At 42.0% G+C, this 21,929-nt stretch overlaps 1 protein-coding gene across 2 annotated transcripts in view; it reads left to right on the forward strand.

The window, feature by feature from the left end:
• mctp1a (multiple C2 domains, transmembrane 1a) overlaps positions 1-21,929 on the forward strand; it is a 132,222-nt gene that overhangs the window by 68,672 nt on the left and 41,621 nt on the right. For both annotated transcript variants that reach the window (XM_030105451.1, XM_030105452.1), the window contains exons 6-14: positions 1,167-1,205; positions 4,624-4,788; positions 5,795-5,925; positions 6,553-6,739; positions 12,845-12,938; positions 17,552-17,654; positions 18,487-18,589; positions 19,188-19,289; positions 19,846-19,920. In XM_030105451.1, the coding sequence (XP_029961311.1) occupies positions 1,167-1,205; positions 4,624-4,788; positions 5,795-5,925; positions 6,553-6,739; positions 12,845-12,938; positions 17,552-17,654; positions 18,487-18,589; positions 19,188-19,289; positions 19,846-19,920 (999 nt within the window). The remainder of the gene's footprint in view (positions 1-1,166; positions 1,206-4,623; positions 4,789-5,794; positions 5,926-6,552; positions 6,740-12,844; positions 12,939-17,551; positions 17,655-18,486; positions 18,590-19,187; positions 19,290-19,845; positions 19,921-21,929) is intronic.

Consider the following 21,929-nt stretch of genomic DNA (forward strand, 5'->3'; position numbering starts at 1 on the left):
AAGTTACATGTTCAAAGAGCACTGGATCTTCTCTCCTAATTATGTCGACTCGTGCCTCAGCGGACATGCTCGATGTTTCAGAGTTGCATTTATTTCTGTTCAATTATTTGTTTGGTTAATTGGACCCCTGCATGCTCGAGCCGAAACAAGGCAGAGTCATGGGGGAAATATTTTATTCCTTTTGATCTGATGTCTTCATTCTGCTGCTTATTTAGTCCTGTAGTTCAGAAAGTCCACAATTGACAGAACAAATAAACTCTATTTAGGTTAAGCATCATTTTGGATTTCTCCAACTGTGAAAAAATGAGAACAAGGTTATATCAGTACGTCCTCTCTGTTGCCATCTACTGGTAATGAAGTGTAAGATAAAAATAGAAAACAGTTTTAAAGTAATTCTTGATTAAATACTCATAGCTCGGCAACATCAGCGGAGTTACTGTATGTGTTGGTTTGTTTCACATACTGCTCGTTTTCACATTCATGAGGCTGGATTCACTCGAGGGAATTGTGTGTATTTACTTGTGAATAGTTATTTCACATGATTATTTTTTTTTTCTGTTACGCATAATCGATGCCCACATTTATTTGTGAGAGATTCATGTTTTTTTCATCAACACGAATAAGGCCGAAGTTCACGGAAAGACCTTCAACAAACTTGGTTTCATTTCTCAGCACATCCTTCAATACAAGATGCGCTCGCTTTTGTGCTCATTGTATAGTTTTTTAACAGTTTTTCAAGGTGAGTTTCTGTTATTGTTACCAAAAAAAGAGATGAAAACCAAGTAAACCAAATAGTTGTCATTACCGACTTTCCTACATGGAATGAAAATAGAAAAAAGAAAGCTGTGATACTGGGTTAAATGTAGAACTGGAATCTACTTTATACTTGATACATTTTTATCTGTGTGTATGTTTGTGTGTGAATGCATGTCGTCATTTCTGAATTACTCCATAACGCCACATGACAAGTTGAAGCGCTCACACACTCCCTGCTTACCTAACTTGCATGACGGTGACTGTCCCACCCTCCTCATCTAAACCCCCCCCTGCACCAGGCCAGGGCTAATGTCTCAACCTCACTCTTTTCATGCCCTGTAACCTCTGACCCTTCAGCCTTAGGGGGAGACAGTGGGGGGCGCTCTGTAACCGCTTTGTCTCATTTACAGACCATGCTTTTGAGAAGGAACTGGAAACGATCTAGTAAGGTAAACTAAAACAGCATGTAACTCCCCAAACCTCTGACTGTTACTGTAACCCACTACCAACTGCACTGCACCTCACCTTTCCTCCTTCACTGGTGTCCTGGTACATGGATGGAGTCTCCCTGCCACTTTCCATTCTTTCTTCCCTTTGCCCTTTTCACAGTGGTATTCCCCCCCTTTTTGTTTTTAAAGCTTTTTGATTGTCATCATCACCAACTTATTTTTCCACGAGCTGCAATATACCACCTGGTTTTTTTTTTCATCAACTGAGGGGATATAAAGTTTCAAGTTCTTTAATCCGGCTGAAAATTTCTGCTATCATTTCATAGTTTACGTAGCTATCAGAATGAAAGTAAGTCATTATTGTCAGGGCAATGCATTTCTTTTTAGTAGGTTAGAGATGGACTATATGGCTCATGATATGGACAATAACATGGCTCACGTTTTGATGTCATAATAGCAACTGTATTTTCATCAGTAATTGAAAAAAATGCTGCATGTTCAAATATTCACACTGCAGATCTTATTGCTCAATTTTGCATGATCGCATGAAAAAGAACAAAAATCTGAAAAACAAATAGAAAACGGCGCAAATTTTAACAGTAACCTTTTATTGAAGAAGTGACTGCTACGTCCGTACAGGAGGCATTTGGGTGTGTAGTTTTGCACATGACCATAGCGAGGATGTTTGAGGTCGGAGTACAGGCGTGGCACTGTGCGTGTGGGGTCTTGTCTCCTAACATCCAGAGCCATGCATTTGAGTCAGCATCATGTGCCAGAGACTCCAGTGACCCTGACGTGGATAAAACAATATAGATGATAGACAGAGTTGTGCACATTGTTTATATTCTCTGCCTCTTCCAACAATGAATTCTGATGCTCGTCTTTATGATGTAAAGATAAATGAGCTGAGACACAACCATCTCGACTGAGGGGCTGTAAAAAATATCACATAGTCTATGTATTCCATTTAGGACTTTGTGTAAAAGTAGTGTGGATCTGGATCAGATTTGAAAATATCAGTATGGGTCACATTCCTAACCTGATCTGTTTCCGCTCTCTGTATGGTGTATTGCAGCTGCTGTGTGACAAAATAAAGCCTGATATTTGTATTGATGGGTTTTGAAGGAGTGCTGTACAACAAATCATTTTCTAGATAAAAAAACATTTGTTGACTTGTCTAGCACTCCTAGACCCCTTCAAATCAAGTACGGATCTATGATTTTCATTGTATTTGAATTCCCATCCTGCTGCACACAAGAGACTGCTGTCTTTTGATTTCATTTTTTTTGTGGTTGTTGTTGGCTGTCAGGTTAAACAGAACGCATGCTGGTCGAAGTTTGCTTCTTCCTGCTGGCTCATGCATGCAGCACACACTTTGTTTTTTAGCCAAATACAGCTAAATCAGTATTGGGAACAAACGCGTGCTTGGAATTGGGTGAATTTACAGCTTTGTTTGCTCAGGTTTCTCTTGCGCTAAGGTATCCTGTCACTGAGCAGGATACAGGCTGTATCTGGAAGCTCCGTTTAACTGCAGTCAAACTGTGAATTGCACCTAGAGGCACTGAATTTTTCCTCTACTAATGGTGAAAAGTTTGATCTCCACAGAGAGACGCACACATTTGAAGTGCGCTTGGTTGGAGCTGGGCAGACGTCCTGCTGTATCGTGCCTCCCCAAACCAAGCCTTTGAAGCCTCCAAACTGGGCCACCCCGCCTGTGACTCGGGAATTAGCTCAAACACTAACTAACTAGTTACTGTGCTACCCTACCAAAAAAGGCACTGCTCTTGAGTGCCTCCCTGCCTCTGTGCTCTACTGCATCCAGGAGCTGGTTATTTTTACACAACCACTCCCCTTTTTAATGAAGCATATATGGCTGATCAACCCGCTATAGAACATGTAAACTTTTTAGAAGAACTTCCAAATGATAATTGGAAGTCAGCAGCATGTTTAATCCCGGTCTCCCCAACTTCACCACTGGGCAAAATGCTTGTTTTGACACTTCATATGTTTTTCCTCTTCCAAAGGGCAGACAAAAGTTGAACCACGTGCGAGGCAGTATTAGTTCTTAAACTCTCCCAGTGAGTCTTATAAGACTTTAATCCTCTGACTATCTTTGTGTGTGATTTCTATCCTGCTGTGCTCCCGCAGTGGAGTAAGAATTCTCAATCCAAATAGCCCATGGTTGTCTGTAACCAGAAATACATTGCAACTATAGCAAGGAAATAAGGAAAAAAAGAAGAAGAAGAAAAAAAAAAGATTTTGCTCTAGTAGGACATAATGCTGACCTCTCATCATTAGCATACAGTGTGTTGGTAGCAAGTAGACAGGAGAAATGAAGGATGTGGGAGTTGGTGTATGGGAGGTTTTCTTTATTGCAGGGAGCTATTCGCATTGTTTAATGTCTGGAGAATGGAAATTAAGAGGCTCTGTCTCCAGATCAAAGGCCCCTGCTTGCGAGGCAGGGTTTGTTCAGAGTTTAATGAAATTCACCCGCAAAACAAAAGCTATGCTAATAAATTTCCCCTAACGAGGAAGGAGCAGAGAGAAAGGCTGAGCTAGAGGAGGAGGACGTGTATTTGTTTGACAAATAAATACCCTACTCTTTGTTTTAGTGAAGGATACTGACATGATTCAAAGAGAGGTTAAATAGGCCTTTAAGTGCTGAAAAATCGCTGAGGAAAAAAAAAAAGATCCAAAAACACACGAAGAGTGATCAATCTGAATTTGCAGAGCTGTCAAATCTACGTTGTAGCCAGATGGACTGACAAGAATGTACAAAGGCACACTAAAAGCATATTTCAAATGGTAGCCTGTTTTAGAGAAGACAAACCACATAAACTACTTCTCTCCTTTTTATTTATTTGCTTTTCTAATACCTGGAAGTTGGCGATCAGACTGGTGCCGTGTGATTCAGTCTTGTGCAATTTATGAATAATTTCATTTAACTCAAACAAGGCAGGCAGAAATTATGAAACATGCTAGCTATTTTTACACCAAACTGTAGAGCATATCAATTTTGGTTTCCAGGAAGTTGTGTTTTGTCTTTGTTTGTGTTTTTATATTTATCACTTGGTCATCTATCGGACTTTTCTGGCATGCCGACTGAAAGCAGGAGTGAACCGAGTTCAATGATTTTGTGTATATTTGTTATTGTGTGTATTTTGCCTGCTCTTGTCTGTGTTGTCTAAATGCCGCATTGTTTTTGTTTTTGTTTTGTTTTGTTTTTTCGGTCGACAAAATGTGAAGTGTAAAAGGGCCTTCTTTCTGTTGTCTTCTTCTTATCGGGGTTAATTAATGCACACTGTCTTTGTGTTTATTTAGTGGGTGTTTGTGTACTTGCCTGCATATGTAAAAATGTTTGTGTAAATGTATTTGTGTGTGTGTGTGTGTGTCTGTGTGTTTTGTCCACCTGCTGCAGTACCAGAGCATGCGACTGTCAGATGTGCACAGAAAAGCCCAGCTGTGGCGGGGTATCGTCAGCATCAGCCTGATAGAAGGTCGCGGCCTGCAGCCAATGGACGCCAACGGACTCAGCGACCCTTATGTCAAATTCAGGATGGGTCACCAAAAGTACAAGAGCAAGGTAAACACCCACCTGTTCAGCCCTTCTTCTTCTTCTTGTTTTTAACCACATCATGACCACACAGAGTTTTTGTTTGTTTTAAAATGGGTATGAGCAAGAGAAGGTGATAATTAAATTAGAGAGACACCAGCTGCATGGACCATAAGCAATCATGGAAACACTTCCAGATGATTAGAAATGGCCTTGTCTGATTGAAATTACAATTGCTTTTCACTGTTGAAACTTTGTGGAATTCATTGTCTCTAAAAGACGCAATGCAAGAGACAGCAGTCACATCATACTCTGAACACACTGATCATCCTCTAAACAAAGAGGTTTCTTTGTTGTTGGCGTTTTTAAAGAAATCCTAAAGAAACAGTGCTTTATTAGTCTAGCTCACAAACCTATCTTCAGCACTGATGACTGACTCAGATTATTTTCTTTCATGTCAATCTAACCACTTCATTCAGTGTTAAGGTGAACAGTACAATATGCTCTGTCAATCAGAAGGAATTCAATCAGATTGTCCAAAAGGGTGATCATGAAAATTCAGCTCGTGACATTTTCTATTGAACTGCTCTGATGTACGATGGATGGAGTTCCTTACTTGAGTTTTGCTTGATAGAGAATGCCAACTAAAACTTTTTGCAATGCATGCATTCACGCGGTCACACGTGTTTGTGAACAACCTGTTTTTGTTGTTCTCTGTTTTCCCCCAGCAATGATCCAACAGTTAATACTTCCAGTCACCTTTTCTTTCTAAACCATTTTTAGGTACATCTTAAAAAAAAGTTGAGCATAATTGATAATTATACGAAAATGAACATATTTAAAAAAAAAAAAAAAAAAATTAAATATCCCTAATTGATTGTTATCAATGTGGCTGTGTGTTGAAAAAGAAATATAATGTTTTGTTTAACTGTATTTTGGATTAACTTCTAAGCTAAATTGATAGAGAAGAACACAATATACACTTGAGTTATGTTATCAACTGAGACACGTATTTTTTCTTCTCTGACTGATCCAGACAATTCCCAAGACCCTGAACCCTCAATGGAGAGAACAGTTTGATTTCCACCTGTACGACGAGCAGGGAGGCTACGTGGACATCACTGTCTGGGACAAAGATGCTGGCAAAAAGGATGACTTCATGGGGAGGTACAGTGAGTTTCACCATTCTACTGGCTGATTCAAACAGGGCAGTTATTCCATAAAAAACAGCTATACCGGGCTAATATTTGCAGTTTTTAGTCTGAGATGAACTCGTTTGCACTTGTCTGGATTCATCCATGTTTCACCTCTTGTTAAGCAGAGATTTTTTTTTTTTTTTTTCACAATCTAGCAATCCCGAGCAAATTTAAACACTGGTGTTTGAACTGTTTGACCCAGGTTCAGTAATTACCATTGGCCTGCCTCAATATCAAGCTTAGATATATCAAGGACCTGCCAGAAAATCAATTTATTCAAGCTAAGATGCTCTCAAGTGTCCACTAAAAGGTATTAACTGTTCTGGCTTTGACTCACTTGTGTTCAGTTGAATATAGAACTCATGTGATATGGCCTATGTAGTTATACTGCAGAACAGCGTACTCCTGGATTTCTAAATATTTATAATGAGATGAAACAGATAAAGTAAATACTTTCAGAGGAAGCGTAAATTTTGTAATATTTTGGCTGTTAATTTTGCAGAAGGTCTGTGGAAATTTGAAATTTTTCTGTGCAAGTCAGTTAACAAACCCCTGTTTTATAATGTAATTCTCTTTCATTGTTTAATCCGTATTGTAGGTGTACCATTGACCTGTCGCTTCTTAGCAAAGAACACACACACAAGTTGGATGTGCCGCTGGAAGAAGGCGAAGGTGTGCTGGTGCTGTTGGTCACACTCACCGCCTCCGCTGCCGTTTCCATCTCAGACCTGTCGGTCAACATGCTGGACGACCCACATGAGAGACGCCAGATCACACAGAGATATGTGAGTCATTTCATGATCAGAAGTCATCTTTTTTTTTTAGTTTAATATAATATTACATTAAATTGTAAAGGTGAAAACACACAACCAAAATCCTCACTGAAACAGATCATAAAGACATTTTCGTCACTCATTCACAAGGCAGAAATACTGTGAGCTTAAATGCAACAATCACCTCCTCTATCTGTTTTTTCCCAAATAGGCCAAAAAGTAGTTTTTCTATGGTCTATTTATTCAGCTTGCTCTCTGCATGATTTAACCTTGGCATGTATGCCATTTGGCTGTGACTTTTTTTAAACACGTTTCATATTACGTGTTTTTGATGGGTCTGTGTCTCCCTTGTGGACAGCGCTCGGTGACCCTGAGCTGAGGGACACATTATTAGTTTGGTTTTAGGCTTTTTAATTGTTGAAAGAGGTCTGCATAGCAGCAGCACTGGTTTTCAGGAACATGCTGAATTCATTCTGCATCGTGCAGCTTGAAAATTCTAATCTTTATAAAAGCATGATTACCTGTTCATTTTGTACCCCGCCTTCACCCACGGTCAGCTGGGATCGGCTTTGAGGCTCATGTTTTGGATTGAGCAGCGTAGAAAATGGATGGATTGGTGTGTTTTTCGTGTATGAACCTTGTAAAAGGGGTGTTTGTCTTAGAATCCCACCTTTTTCGTCAGTGACTAAACACATGCTCATAGAAGTTGGCTCCTTTCTTCGATTGATGACTGTGTGATGTTTGCTGAAATGTCCAAGGGAAAGAAATGCATTATTCCTTTTTTATGTCATGAGTCTGACTGATGCACCAAACAATAACTCCTTCACAGATTCATAGTCGGGCTTGTTGGTGTTAAAAAGTCATGGTTTATTCATAACACATGGAGACTCTCACTTGTTCATCCAGAAGACTCTCAGCTTTACAAAATGATGTGGTGAAATATGCAGTTGTGGTTTGAAATTAGAGGTTGATGAGAGCACAGAAGTTGAAGATGCATTAAAGATGAATTGCTCACAAAGGGAGCGAGCACAGTGGTAAAAATCTGTTGTTCTCCAGAGTGGTTTTGAATGGAAGGTGTCATGATCCTGACCGCGGGCAGCATCTTGCAGTTACAGCCCACAGTACTTTGTGGCTGTTTACCATTATCATAAAATCGTTTGGCCTTGGTTACCTGAATGCAGAATCCTCCAGCTTATTAATCAGCTGTCATTAAGTTTACTTAATGTGAAATGAGTATAAGAGAGAGAAAAGCCAGCCGAAGGCCCCATCTGCTCCAGAGGCCCTCGGCTTGACACAATGTTTTCACGTCTTTGTCTTATCTGAGTTAACCCTTCACACTCTCCTTTTACCAAGACACTCTCATGTACTTCAATAGATTTAATTCACATGTAGTGTTCGTGTGAGACTTTTCCCCCCTATGCATTGGAAAGTATTGCAACTCAATTAAGCTTTTAGATGCCTTTTTTTCTTTAGTTTAATTTGAATCTTAGAAAGCAAACACGCTGTGCAAGATGTGTTTAATATGTGACTCAGTCCATTAAATTCTTTTGAAGTGTTGCTGTTACCAATGTCTCCATGGGTCCATTTGGTTCTTGCTGTTTCAGTATCTTATATGTGTCTTTGCTTGCTATACAATAAGGGGCTGCATGTGTTGGTGAGATTATAGGATATGTTTGGATTTCAGCGTAGTGGTGCTTCTCAGCTGGTGGGTGTTTGACTGTTTTAATTTGTGCATGAGCTCTGGTGGCCAGACATCGGTGGCACGACCTACATAACCATGGCGGTGCTTATTGGCTAGCCACAGGAGGTTGACCGCTTTGCTTCGTGCTGCAGAAACCGACCAAAATCAGAGGGGGGAGCTCTAGGACTGAGACACAAACATGCTTTGCTTCTCCTGACTGTCACAAAACGAGGGCGGGGACAGTGAGCGAGTACGTGTATGTGTGTGTGTGTGTGTGTGCGTGTGTTTGTGTGTTTGAGTGAATGTGTGTAATAGGGGGCGAGAGGTACAGGGTGAGGGTTGCACCGGGAAGGGAAGGCGTGTAAAATGAAAAGAAAAAGCTATTTCACCTCTCTCACAACTTGTGCAGACCCCGTTTTTCTGCTCGACTGAAGGCGACACATTTTACTTCCTTCACCTACCTCTTTTCCTGCCTCCTTCTCTCGCCCGCAGTCCCCATTTCTGTCCCACTCTCTCGGCAACCTCGATTCTTTGTCTGCCGCCGCTTTGGCCCTCCTGTTAGATGAAGGGACGGAGAGATAGAGGGGGGAGGAAGGTGGGGGGTTTGCAGATGGAGGGGCACAGTGAGGTCGGTTTGACGACTTGAATGGTCCCTACCTATTAACATATTCCTTTACTCGAGACTGACAGTCTTTCAGTAGGAGAATTTAATACAGATGTACCTTATCAAAAGCAATAGTACGACCAAGTGCCAGCACTAATACATAACAGTGCCGTTCAAAGCCTGCTAATCTGCTCCGTATGTGCATGTGTAGGTGTGTGTGTAGGCACATTTTTTATTTACTGGTATTATCAGCTTAAAAATCAGCAGTCCAGCACAAGGTCATCTGAAGCATTCGCCAAAACAAGTCACAAACAAGTACGCACATACATGCAAAAATGGTATCAATCAGTGCTTGCTATCTAATAAAGTGGTAGGAGTAAGTGAAAGAATCTAATTCATCAGGGCTTAGGAGAGCGGATACCTGCATAGAAGACATAAAGGCAGAGGAGATGAATACAGTCTGCTGTTGGGTCCACTTTAAGCAGTCACTAGATTACTTTTGGTGCAATATAGCTAGACAAAATGAAGATATTGCTCTGAAAAATGTATACATGCATGGTCTGCCAACTTCAAAGACCAAACTTTCTAAGAAAACAATCCCGTCTTCATTTTATATAATTGTTATTGTCGGTCCCACAAACGCCCTTTGCACACAAACAGCCGAGCTATACATAAACCGCAGCTCAAATGGTCACAGTGAGGTCACTACAGAATTTGGCTGGTGTTTTTTTCCCCCCCATTTCAATCTGTAGAAATTGATGAAAACCGATAACAGACACCTGAGTGCAGGGATCTGCTCGCACCGAGCTCATTAATGTGTGCCTCATTCGAGCTGCTCTGCATTGTGATGACTTTCTGTGTGTGTGTGTGTGTGTGTGTGTGTGTGTGTGTGTGTGTGTACACATATTTTACCGCATGCATACGTGTTGACGAGTGTACAAGATTTGCCCCCATGAGCTACTTTGAATGCACCTTACAGCAGAAGTATATGCAACATGGTGCAATACACTCACTCAGAGACAACTGCCTTAGATGTTCTATTGCTCGCTGTAACCTTTCCTTCATCCCTAATTACTGTTTCCCAGAAGTAGAGAGGGGATGGAGGGAAGAGAGGGAAAAGGAGAGAAAGAGATTTATGCATTATGATGGCAAAGGAGCACACACACTAATGGCTCTTAATGGGCCTGAGGTGGCCACGAGATGGGTGGATGAGAGAAGGAGGACGTGGTGACCTCCGCCGAAGTGGTGGCACTTCACCGCCCACCCCCGTGTGTCGTACTGCGCACGCCGTCACACACACACACACACACACACCTGCAGTACCTCTCCCACCCACTCTGGTGCACTGCTCCGAGGGTGAGGCCAGAGCACAGTAAAGTGGACAGGAAGTGGGTGCTGCACTGTTGGGTGCGATGATCAGAAAGCAGTCATGACAGGGAGTCTTGACAGACAGCGATCCCGAGCTGATAAACAGGAGTTAGAGTTGAAGGAGGACCAGGACGTCGTTGCCATTTGGTTTGTTTTTGAGAATCTGATCAAACATTACCCTTACTGGAGGACTGCTGGACAGACTGTGTGTTTGTGTGTGTGTGTGTGCCCGCGTGTGAGTGTGAAATGTTATGCAGTAGTGATGAAAGGTGACATGCTGCAGAGATGACAGTGAGTCAGAAGCCTATGCGCTGATTCATTTGTGTGTGTTTATGTGGTGGTGGAGTGTGACAGGGACGGGAAGAAGACGTCACAGTGACAAGATGTCAGTCACAGACAGGACGAGAGTTTGTCTTATGAAAGCCAACCCTGTCCCTCCATATTTCCCTTTTCACTTCCGTCCGTCTCCTTTTTTTCATCTCCTCCTTATCCCCGTCACTCCACCTGCATGCTTATGGGGGGTTCGTTGAGACATAAATGGGGGTGGGGTGGGGTGGGGTGGGGCGGTTGCTGTTCTTGGCCTCCTTTCATATCTCTCTTTCTCTACCTGTCTGTCCAGTCCATCCACTGCTGTCTATCTTTCTGATGAGGGTTTGAATCCTTGTGGAGGATGGGTGGGCTCTCGCTACCAATCATGGATTGAGGCTGAACTCTAACTGTTCCCTTAGGGAGCCTATGTGGTGGGAGGAAGGGATAAAGGGAAATGAAGTGGTTGAGGGGGTGCGCAAAACTGCTGTATTCATACATTTATGAGGTAATTTTATTTAATTCTAAATGCAGTTGTTTTGCCATTTATGCGTATTGTTTTATTGTCTTGAAAGCCATGGATGTAAAAAAATGTCAAATGGGAAGCATCTAAAGACAAGCTAGAGAGAAGAAATATTCATAAACAAGACTATCATCCACTGGGCTTAAGATAATTTCTCATCAAATGAACAAACAAATAATTAAAATCTAGTTAACATACTTGGTAAAATCCAGTAGATGTAAATCTCGTTAATTCAATAACAGTTCAAGTTTTTTTTCTGTATTTTTCAGAGTTGATGTTTGAGCTGCAGCCCTGCAGCTGCACTTTTCTTTACATCATGCCATGTTCTGCTTTTTGAACTCCAACACATTAAGCAGTCAACCGATAATTTGCCCTCATCTTTGCCCCGTTGCCTCACTCCTTTGCCCCCTTTCTTACTCTTTTCTCGATCTATCTCTTTTCTTGGCTGTTCCCCAATAATCACAACATGCAGTTGTATCTCCAGACCAATCGTGCCTTTAAAATTGACAGTCTCTCTCTCTCCCTCTCTCCTTCTCTATCTCTCTCTACCCCTCTCTTTCTTTCACACACTCGCCCCTCTCATCTCCTTTAGAGAGCTTTTGGACAATGATATCGCTGGAAACAGGCAGAGTCTGACAGAGTTGGTAATAATGAATTAAGTCTGTAGCCTGGCCCTGACTCTGAAATTTAAATTATAATTACTCCTGTGGGGATGGAAGGGGTTATTGCCAGAGAGAGCAAGAGAGAGAAATAGAGAGGGAGAGAGAGAGAGAAATAAATTGAAGTGAAGTGCATTTCTTTTCTGCTTTTAAGACACACCGACATGCTACTCAATTTGGCTTCAGTATAGGTTTTCTATGCATGTGTTTATGAGTGAGTATTTGGGTGTGAACAAAAGTACCAGTTTATGATAGTGTGTGTGTGTGTGTGTTTGCTGGTGAGACCAACGTGTTGATCTCCACAGGATACTTCTGTATTCAGCAGATTTACAGCCTGGCTTGTATGCAATCCTCTATTTTCTGGTTATTGAAACCTTGAGCGTGCAGCACGGCAGCTCTCATTGTAGACAATCACGGGGATCTATGACATCTCCGCAGGTCAATTTGTGTTTCCTTCTTAACTATGGTGTTACTGCCAGACATCTTTCACCTGAGTGTGTCTACTCACCATGATACGTCTATTATCATTGTAGGAAAACACCAGTTTTCCCCAAGCCCAGTTTAAGCTTCATTTAATATTCATCTGATGATGTTGATTTGTATTTAGCATTTTTTTTATGATGCTTTTAATCGAACGTGTCGCGATCACGGATTTACCTCGAGTAAACCAATATTTGTTTGCAAATGACATTTCTTTAAGTCAGATCGATCTTAAATTCTTTTCCACGTAAAAAGAAGAAAGTTAAGAAGCATTTCAGCAGCCAGGTGCAGCTATAATGCCAAATTAAATTCAGCCATTTGTTCTATGTTAGGCTTGACTGTAAATGCCAACTCCACATTTTCAAATGAAGATCAGTAAAGGACATATTCTACCCTTTCCTCCTTTAATGAAATGTCAGGCTATTGACCTGCCTTTTGCTTCAGTGCTAATTTGCTGTCCTCTTTGCCCTTTCACCCTGTCGCTGTGATGTTTCAGAGCCTGTGGAGGTCGCTGCACAACCTGAAAGATGTTGGCGTGGTGCAGGTTAAGGTCATCAGGGCCGAGGGCCTCATGGCTGCAGATGTCACAGGTAAGACAATGACCTAACGTCCACCGAAGAGGATCGTGTGATCTCTGAAATTCATCGGCGGTTCCGTTCTCGCTCCTGGATTTGTGCTGACACTACATCCAATTTGCCCGTTTATCAGACGCAGAACACTATGCATTCATCTGATTGGTGACAGCATGGAGCGAAACTAACAAGAGCATTTTTATCCTTTAAAGAACTTCTGCTGAGTGTTTCCGTCCGGACATTGAAAAATTTCTGTGGCGCGTATTCCGCCACCAGCCATCCACCACAGGTCTGGCAGAAGATGAAGTCGGGGGGTAATTTTGGTTTAAGGGATGATCCTCGTGGAGAATCCTCAGAGAGAGTTAAAGTCTACTTTGTGCAGGACGCTAAATTTGTCTCTGCATTTTTAGAAAAGATGCAGTCTGCTCATTTGAATAATAGAGAAAAAGTACAAATTTGAACCAACAAATCTCTCTCCTCCCTCCTCCTGCGTTTTCTCGGCTTGCTCTCTCTGAATCCTCCATTCTCCATTAATTCTTACTTTTAATTAGGCCTACAGTGGACAGGCCTAGTTTTTCACTCTGTATTATCTGGTGAGGAGAGAACGAAGTGTGTGTGTGCCTGTGTGTGTGTGTGTGTGTGTCTGGAGTTCTTCTCCATTTGAAACATCCACAGTCCCATTAGCAAATACAGAGTGGGGCTGGTTGATTTGGGTTATTGCGGGGAGCGACCGGAGCAGTCTCGGTGTAAACCTAATGGCTCTCTGGTTCTTGTATTTCACTCGCGGCAGACATTTGCTCTGTGACTCTGTTGTAGAGATCATCATTCAGATCCTGGCTTTATGGATTCTTCTTCTTCTTCTAAAAAAAAAAAAAAAAAAAAAAAATGTGTTAGCTGTTTGTCTCCACTGGTTTGAATTGGAAACACGTTTGAACTCAGAAGTGCCTCGACGGTGGTGACTCTCTTCAAGAGAAAGACGCATGGTTTTGTGAATACTGGATTATAAAAAAAAAAATGGATGTGCAACGTGACAACTCTTTTTTGACTTTGCTGCACCAATTGAACCATCATGAAATGAGGCCGTTTTTAATTAGACCCACAAAGGATAACTTTTAACTTCAAATGTCAACGTTTGCATTCGCAGGCGAAAGGTTTTTTCACTTAACTTTACGTATTCATGAAGAAAAACATCTCCTTTGGTTTCACATGTGGGCCTACTTTCACAGCTTTTTTTCTTTTTTGACTTAAAGGCAAATAGATCTCATATTCAGACACATTGATGTGAAAATTTACTTGAATTTTTACAATCACGATAATGAAAGGAAGCATTTTCTCTTTGTTCCCCTAAAAAAAAAAAAATAAAGAATATGCTCCTCAGCTGGTCGAACCCCGCACACATGAGCAGAGTAAGTGAACTGATACTGATAAAAGACAGGCAAAAGGGGCTGTTTGGAGACGGCTTATTCCTGTTGTGAGTCAGACACTGTGCGTCCGTGTGTGTGTACGGCCGTGTGCGTGTGAGTGAGTGTGTGTGCGTGTCACTGGCAGAAACAATAGCTCTGTAAGAGCTGCATAAGGGCCCTCACCACATGAACACCCTATTTTAACAACCCAGACCAAGAGAGGGTCAGGAGCAAGGTGAGAGAGAAACAGAAGGACAGACAAACAGACAGGCAGAGACCGAGAGAGAGAGGGAGGAGGTCAGAGAGAGAGAGAGTTCAGCATCTCGCTCCCATTCAGGCAGCCTGTCCTCTGCTCCTCTCTCTCTCTCTCTCTCTCTCTCTCTGTCTCTTTCTCTCTCTCTCTCTCTCTCTCTCTCTCTCTCTCTCTCTCTCTCTCTCTGTCTCTCTAATTGGAGTGTTTTTGTGGAGTAGCTCCACTCCAGCCCAAGTAGGATAACTGAAAATAGTCTCTAAAACCAACAATCCTTTTTGTCTGCCAGCTCTTGTCCGTCTGAGTGGATGCTATACTGTTAGGACATTTCAGTAGTCTCTCTCTCTCCCTCTCTCTTTCTCTCTCACACACACACACACACACACACATGCGCGAACACACACACACGGACACCATGTGCAACTCAGTGACGGATAAAGAAACGTGCCTTTAAATGTGTACGTTTTCACAGTAATGTAGATTTTCTGAAATATTGTTAATACGTAACAATTTTACAACAGCCTTGAAATTGACTGAGAATGTAGCAGAAATGCCGCTGATTCACATTATAAAGTCTGAATCGTAATTATTGTGACAGTGAAGTGCGCTTGCTCCCTCTCCAACCTCAACTCTTCAGCTTTCTTTTAGGAAATTACAGTTTGCTTCCTCATTTCTCTACTGTATTCATCGGCCGCACTTATCTTGGAGCGCTTCTGAAATTAATTTGAGCCCACTCCTCACTGCAAACCCTTTGCCACCGCCACAGCGATGGGGCCCAGAGGGGTGGGGTGGGGTTGGAGAGGGGTGGGGGGTGTCTGTGCTCGGACATTACCTGGACGATCACTGAGCGGCGCTCAAATCTAAGCGTGTAATTGTTGAAGACAGCCGCCTCTGGTGCTGGTGGCCAATAAGGTGAAAGTTCATCACCAATAACAACTGGCTCTCAGCGGCAACACCGCCTGCCATGTCATTAAAAACGGAATATTAGGGAGGAGTGGGGGTGGCAGGAATGGGGGTTTCACAGAAATTATTTCCATCTCCTAATTCGAGTGATTGCCTTAAAATTGAATCAGATGTGATTTATGGGGACAACATTATTATTGTCGATGATACCGGAGTTTCAGGATGATTAAGGGGGATTTCAACTTCTTGAAATTTCAGCGTGAAATTATTATATGAAAAATGCTTCAAATGGTTGTTTTTAGGGGACATTGTCAGTTCAAAGTATGAAAGGCAAATAAAGGTCATTTGATGGGGTATATAATTTGCAGAAAGTTTCTAATGGAGTTAAATCAAGCTGAATTTAGAAGTCAGCTGTCGAGTCCTGTTACTTTTGTCTATTTTATTGTATGTTGTTTTATGTCATGGAAGTCATAGCAGTCAATATCCACTTGAAATGCTCCACATCAATAGAGTGCCACAAACAGATATGAAAGGTAACACCTACGCCTCAGCATTGATCACAGTGACATTTACTTTGCACACCCACTAAATGTCCTGCCCTTGTCACAACATTTGAAGAAAATCACACCAATCAATGACACTTACACACGTATGGATGCATGCTTTTATGGGCTCTGAACTCAATCTTAAAATTATCCAATCTTATTATGCAACAGCGCTGCTTTAATAGTATTTCAATATTTTTAATATTTTTGGAGGAAATTTTGCGTGAGATGGATTTTCTTTCCTGACCCAGCCTTTTCAAGCATGATGAGCTTAAACAAGCAGCGCAACGTCTCCCGGCAGTTTAATAAAAACATAATGATCAAAGCCCAAATTAAGAGTTTTGTTGTTTTGTTTTGGTTTTTTTTGTGTGTGTGTGTGTGTGTGTGTTCATCTGGAGGAAAATTGAAGAGCGGTGGGCTGGCAGGCGTGGAGAGCCGGTCTCACGCCTTGCTGCTGAAAAAGAATCTGAAATGCAAGATGTTAGTAAACAAATGGAGAATATAGGACATTACTGGTTTTCATTATCGTAGTACAGTACGCTATTCTCAGGAGAAGGAGATAACTCCATGATTATAATTTCTTTTTTTTCTTTTCGTCCTTTCCTACATTGTTACATAACTGTAGTAAATCCTAAATTAAAAGTTTTGCTGGAATTAATTAGCATTGATGAATAGGGTTTACAGTCAACTCTGTAGCATGTTTCTTTTCCTACTTAAAAAAATAGATTTTTTTAATGTGAATGTATGTTCTGTATAATTATCGCTTGTGAGATATCTATTAAGAAAAACATGGTTTGAAAACTCCTCACAGTTTTTCTTAATTTCCATTATTGTGCATGGAGAAAAATAAGAAATAATCTGCATTAAATGAATAATTTTTCGGTCACCCTTTTGCCTTTTTTTTATTCTGATGTTGTGTTTTTCCTCCCGTCGATGGTGTGAATATCCCACTGCTCGCTTTGCAATCTGAGATCATAGAGCGGCTACGTTTCTCACACCCCGCGCTCGGCGGTCTTTATCTTCTGCTCAGAAGTTCTCTGGCCTTCGGAGCCACGTCGACCTCTGTGTTCTCAGCACCGTCTGTTTTTCAAAGTCTTCTCCCTCTTTTCTTTCGCCCGCCCCCCTCCTTGCGACTGCCCAGGGCACAGTTGTCCTGGAGCTTATCTTCTAGTTGTCCATGTTCCCAGGGTGCTGATAGAAATGGCTTTCAGCATGTCACACTGATATGCTGTTGTATAATATACATGGCATTGGGGCTAAAATTGAAAGACTCATATTACAGTTGTGATAAGACCCAGGTGTTAGAGCTACCATGTGATATAAAGGGAGGATGCTATATGCTGCATGTCTTAATAAAGTGAGGCATGGGCGATAGACAAAAGCCGCTGGAATTACTTAAGATTCTCGCTTTCAAGCAAGCTAATCAAACTTCAACTTCAAACTAGTATCAGCTGTATTTTATATATTTATTTAACTGTTCGCTGAGAAGGTCATCCTTTCTGCTTTTTTCTTTCTTTTTCGTTTATTCAGGTAAGAGTGATCCATTCTGCGTGGTGGAGCTGAGTAACGATCGGCTGCAGACACACACTGTTTACAAAAACCTCAATCCAGAATGGAACAAGGTCTTCACTTTGTGAGTAGCTTTTACAGCACCCATATTTCTCTGCATTTACACAGATATCATTACTGGAGAAAATAGGAGTTTGCTTCGAATGACAGTTTGATGAAAGGAGTAATAGTCGCATAACAAAAAAAAAAAAAAAAAAAAACCCTAACATAATCAGATGTATCTCCTAACCTTCTTCCTTTTAAAAGTATTTTCTGGACTACTAAATAATCCTAGAATTTAATCACAGTTTGTTGTTGTTGATTTGGCATTGAGTCCTTTTAATTAATATTACATTACCAAATGTTTAATATTTGTGTGCATGCACTCAAATAAGGACAAAATATTAGACAAATAGGTTTCTTTTTTTTTTCTATGGCAACAGATAAAATACAGGTCACAGGAGACATGGTTTATCAAATATATTTTTCCACACTCAAAATCTGCAGTTCGTAGTAATGGAACAACTTAATTTACTCATTTTCTGTGCGTATATATTTTTCATAATCTCCTTTACACACCTAATATCTGCTATTATGCGACCTTGCCTGGTTCTTAAAAGACACATCTGACACATCTGAGCTGCACATTTTGCCTTTCTTCAGCTCGTGCTGTACCATTCTGCACTACCGCATAAAATATGTGTATGGTGAATTTTCAAACATTGATGCGACTGTACTTGTCAAAAATGAGACACTTATAATCTTTCATGCTCCAATTTTAAACTATCTCCGTGTCTTTTATGTGCACAAAAGAGAAAAAAAGAAAATTCCTGAGTAAGATGCGATGACATTCAAATTGTTTTGCAGCCCACATTTCAGTGTAGATGTCATCTGTGTTGTCTTTGTGTGTGGTCCAGCAACGTGAAGGACATCCACTCCGTACTTGAGGTCACTGTTTACGACGAGGACAGAGATAGAAGTGCCGACTTCCTGGGGAAAGTGGCTATTCCTTTACTAAATGTGAGTCAAAGGAAGATTTCTGCGCGCTCCTTTCCCTCCTCCCTTGGGAATAATAGAGAGAACACAGTGGAACGGAAAGAATAAAAACAGACGGAGGAAGATATAAAAAGCAGAGGTTATTTTTGCAGCTACACTGATGACACTGTTATTATTTCACAAAGAGAAGGAGATGACAGGAAGGAGAAAAAATGGAAGAGGGACTGAGGGGAAAAAAGAAGAGATTGATGGCTCAGAAGAAAGAAAGTTAGGGGATGAGAGATGATAGGAAAATGACACTGATAGAGAAATGGAATGATGTGATTTGGAGAAAAATAAAGACAGAAGAATGTTACATTTGGAGAAAATATAGATGGCCTGTGAAAGAATTGTGTGTGTGTGTAATATATCCGCGCTGTGCTCTACAGTATGATTCCCCAGGATAGTTAATTTCTGTTTGACAGAGCCGAGCTGCAGTGGGTAATGAACAGGTACTTGTCAGAGTTGCCACAGTTGTTTTGGGTTCCCTGTCAGCGCCAGCAGCTGGGGTTCAAAGGTGGCCCGGGGAGCCGATTCAGCCGGGTATTGCCAGACAGACGCCTGTCATGTCCCTCTCCCACAGATCCAAAATGGAGAACGCAAAGCCTACGCCTTGAAAAGCAAGGAGCTGACAGGGCCAACAAAAGGGGTCATCTTTCTCGAAATAGACGTGATTTTTAATGCTGTAAGTCTTTCTTTTGCCTTTTTGAGTCTCCTCCCTGATTTTTTTTTTTTTTATTTTCCCCTCCACCCCCTATTATCCGCTCCCTCACTCTCATCCCTCTCTTGTTCTCTCCAGCATTCCCCCCTTCTACTCTGCTGTTGTCTTTATTCTGTTTGCCCCCCCCCCCCCCCTTCTCTTGCTTCCATCTCATCCCTCGTCCCTTGTCCCTCGTCCTCGTTTTGGCTTTAATTATCGAAGACTCCCTCTCAGCAGCCTTTGTTCGCCCATTCACCACCGCTGTGTGTGTCCTATAGCGGCCATCTTACAGCTCTCTCTCCTGCTCCCTCTAGCCTCTGACATGGGGCACGCTCTACGCATGTGCTGCCATGTTTTGCCACTACACAGCGCTTTGAATAACCCTTTGAAATAATCAAATCAATGCCCTTTACTAATTTATCAGCACTATGTCTTTCCGCTGCATTCTTGTATTTTTTAAAATGTATTTATTGTTTTAAGTTTAATTGCTCGCTCACCAATTGCTGTTTGTGACACTGCGCCTGTTTACTCCGTCGTCCAGGTGAAGGCTGGTCTCAGGACGCTGATTCCCATCGAACAGAAGTACATCGAGGAGGAGCCCAGAGTATCCAAACAGGTACATCACCAGGCAACACTTATCTTCCATCACTCGGCTTCGTTTTTATCTCTGTCCACCACTATACCCCCTACTCCGCCTAACTGTCTGAGGCAAAAACCAACAACCGTGGTGAGTGGCGTCTTGTAATGCACAACAACTGTGTGGGCAAGATACAACAGGATGATTGAAGGAAAAACAGCATTTTGTTTCTTTTTTTTTTTTTTTTTTTCTTCCCTTTCCTCTGCTCCCCCTTCTCTCATCACTACCCCCTCGCATCCACTCTGAGTGGTGAATAGAAATGTCAAGCTGTCAGCTCTGGGGTGCATAAGTAGATTGGCCATCCTTATAGTTGGCCCTCTTTGCCACTGCTGCTTTGCACTTCATTGTCACGCTGCTCAGTGTGGCGGCACCACAAAGGGATGAATGGTAGGGGCTGGCCCACATCAGACATGTCATATGAGTGACCGTTTGGGCCCAGCAGTCAGTGTTACGCCATGCACAGCCGAGCACAGCCCTGCCCAACACGACACAACACACACACCGGCTCCCATACCATCCTTTTGTCAGCAATCCATCTATTCCCTCCTTTCCCTCACCGTTCCTGTCTTTTCCGCCACCCCCTATTTCGGCCCTCTCTGTGCTTTTTTTTTTTTTTTTTTTTCTTCCTCTCTCTCTTCTTCATCTTCATTTCACCCCTGACTCGCGGAGATGACCCATGTCAACGTCTCGCAATGATGATGTCACTTGCTGCTTTGGAGGGATAGCCCCACGAGGGCTCTTTTGTGCCGTAGCTCTTCCCCTGCTGCTAGCTCGCTGCTTAGCGTGCAGAAAGACACGCTGAAAATGAACGAGAGAGCAAAAAAATAAAAGAAAAAGAGAAAAAAAAGCACGCTTGCCCATAACCGCCTGCCAAACAAGCATTTAATTGTCTAAATGACATTTGACTTGATAAATGACTTCACCACATCATTTCTCAGTGTTTGTAAGGGATGACTTAAGGTACTGCTAGGTGTATAAAAAAAAAAAAGGAAATTAAATATTCTTATCAGTGCAGTAATGGCAATAATGAGCCAGGAGGAGTACAGCATGTACATGGAGAGCTCGTGCTGAGGAATGTGGAAGCGGATGATTCGCAGACCCGCTGTCCTCAGGGTGTGTGTATCCCCAGCAGAACGCCATGTAGTCATCCCCACTTTGGCATCAATAAGCTTCACATAATTGTACATAAAGAAGAAGAATTCCCCCTCATCTTGCTTTGAAACAGCCCAGCCACCCCTATAAACACATGCAGATATATCCAGATACACACGGGCGCCGGAATTCACTGCAGTACACTGGGCTGCACATGAAATTCACATTACACACCCGTTTAATCGCATGCGTGCTTTTTTTTTCAGAAGAATAAAGTAATATCCTAGAATTTTTTTTTGAACAGCAATGTGTTGAGCTACTTTGTCCTCTGGGAGCACTTTCTCCTGGTGGTGACCTGATCAAGTGGTAGGTGTTCTTTCACTGCTGTTGTGCTATTTCCTGAATGGTTGGCAACCCGGAGGGATGACAGCAGCGAGCTGGTTCCTTCTCATCACTGGCCAAATGCCTGGTGATCGCTCAGGGAGGAGGATCCGGGGACCATGTTGGAAATTGTTATCACTGCACTAAACTGCCTCACTGTGAGAGCTGGCGTAAAGAATCAGCATGAGTCAGCTTCTCGTGGCGACCATTGTCCCACCCTCATCCATGTTCATGTACGGCTGACCAAGAGGGAGAACATGCATGTGCCCTCCTGGTCCCGCCACGCTGTACGAGTGAATACAAAGTGAGGTCAAAGCTCAGAAATCCTGCAAATTGATATTTCTGTTATTTTTACAGAGATAGCAGAATTAAACCCACAAATATATTTTACACAATTTCTGCTAAGGTTGTAAACTCTACAGCAATATACAGAAGTGTGCAATATTAAGCAAGGGTTTGCAGCCACGTCCACCACTGTACAGCATGTATAGTGACATGTAATTTAGGACAGTATT

Source organism: Salarias fasciatus, chromosome 12 (assembly GCF_902148845.1).
Source record: "Salarias fasciatus chromosome 12, fSalaFa1.1, whole genome shotgun sequence".
Classification (NCBI taxonomy): domain Eukaryota; kingdom Metazoa; phylum Chordata; class Actinopteri; order Blenniiformes; family Blenniidae; genus Salarias; species Salarias fasciatus.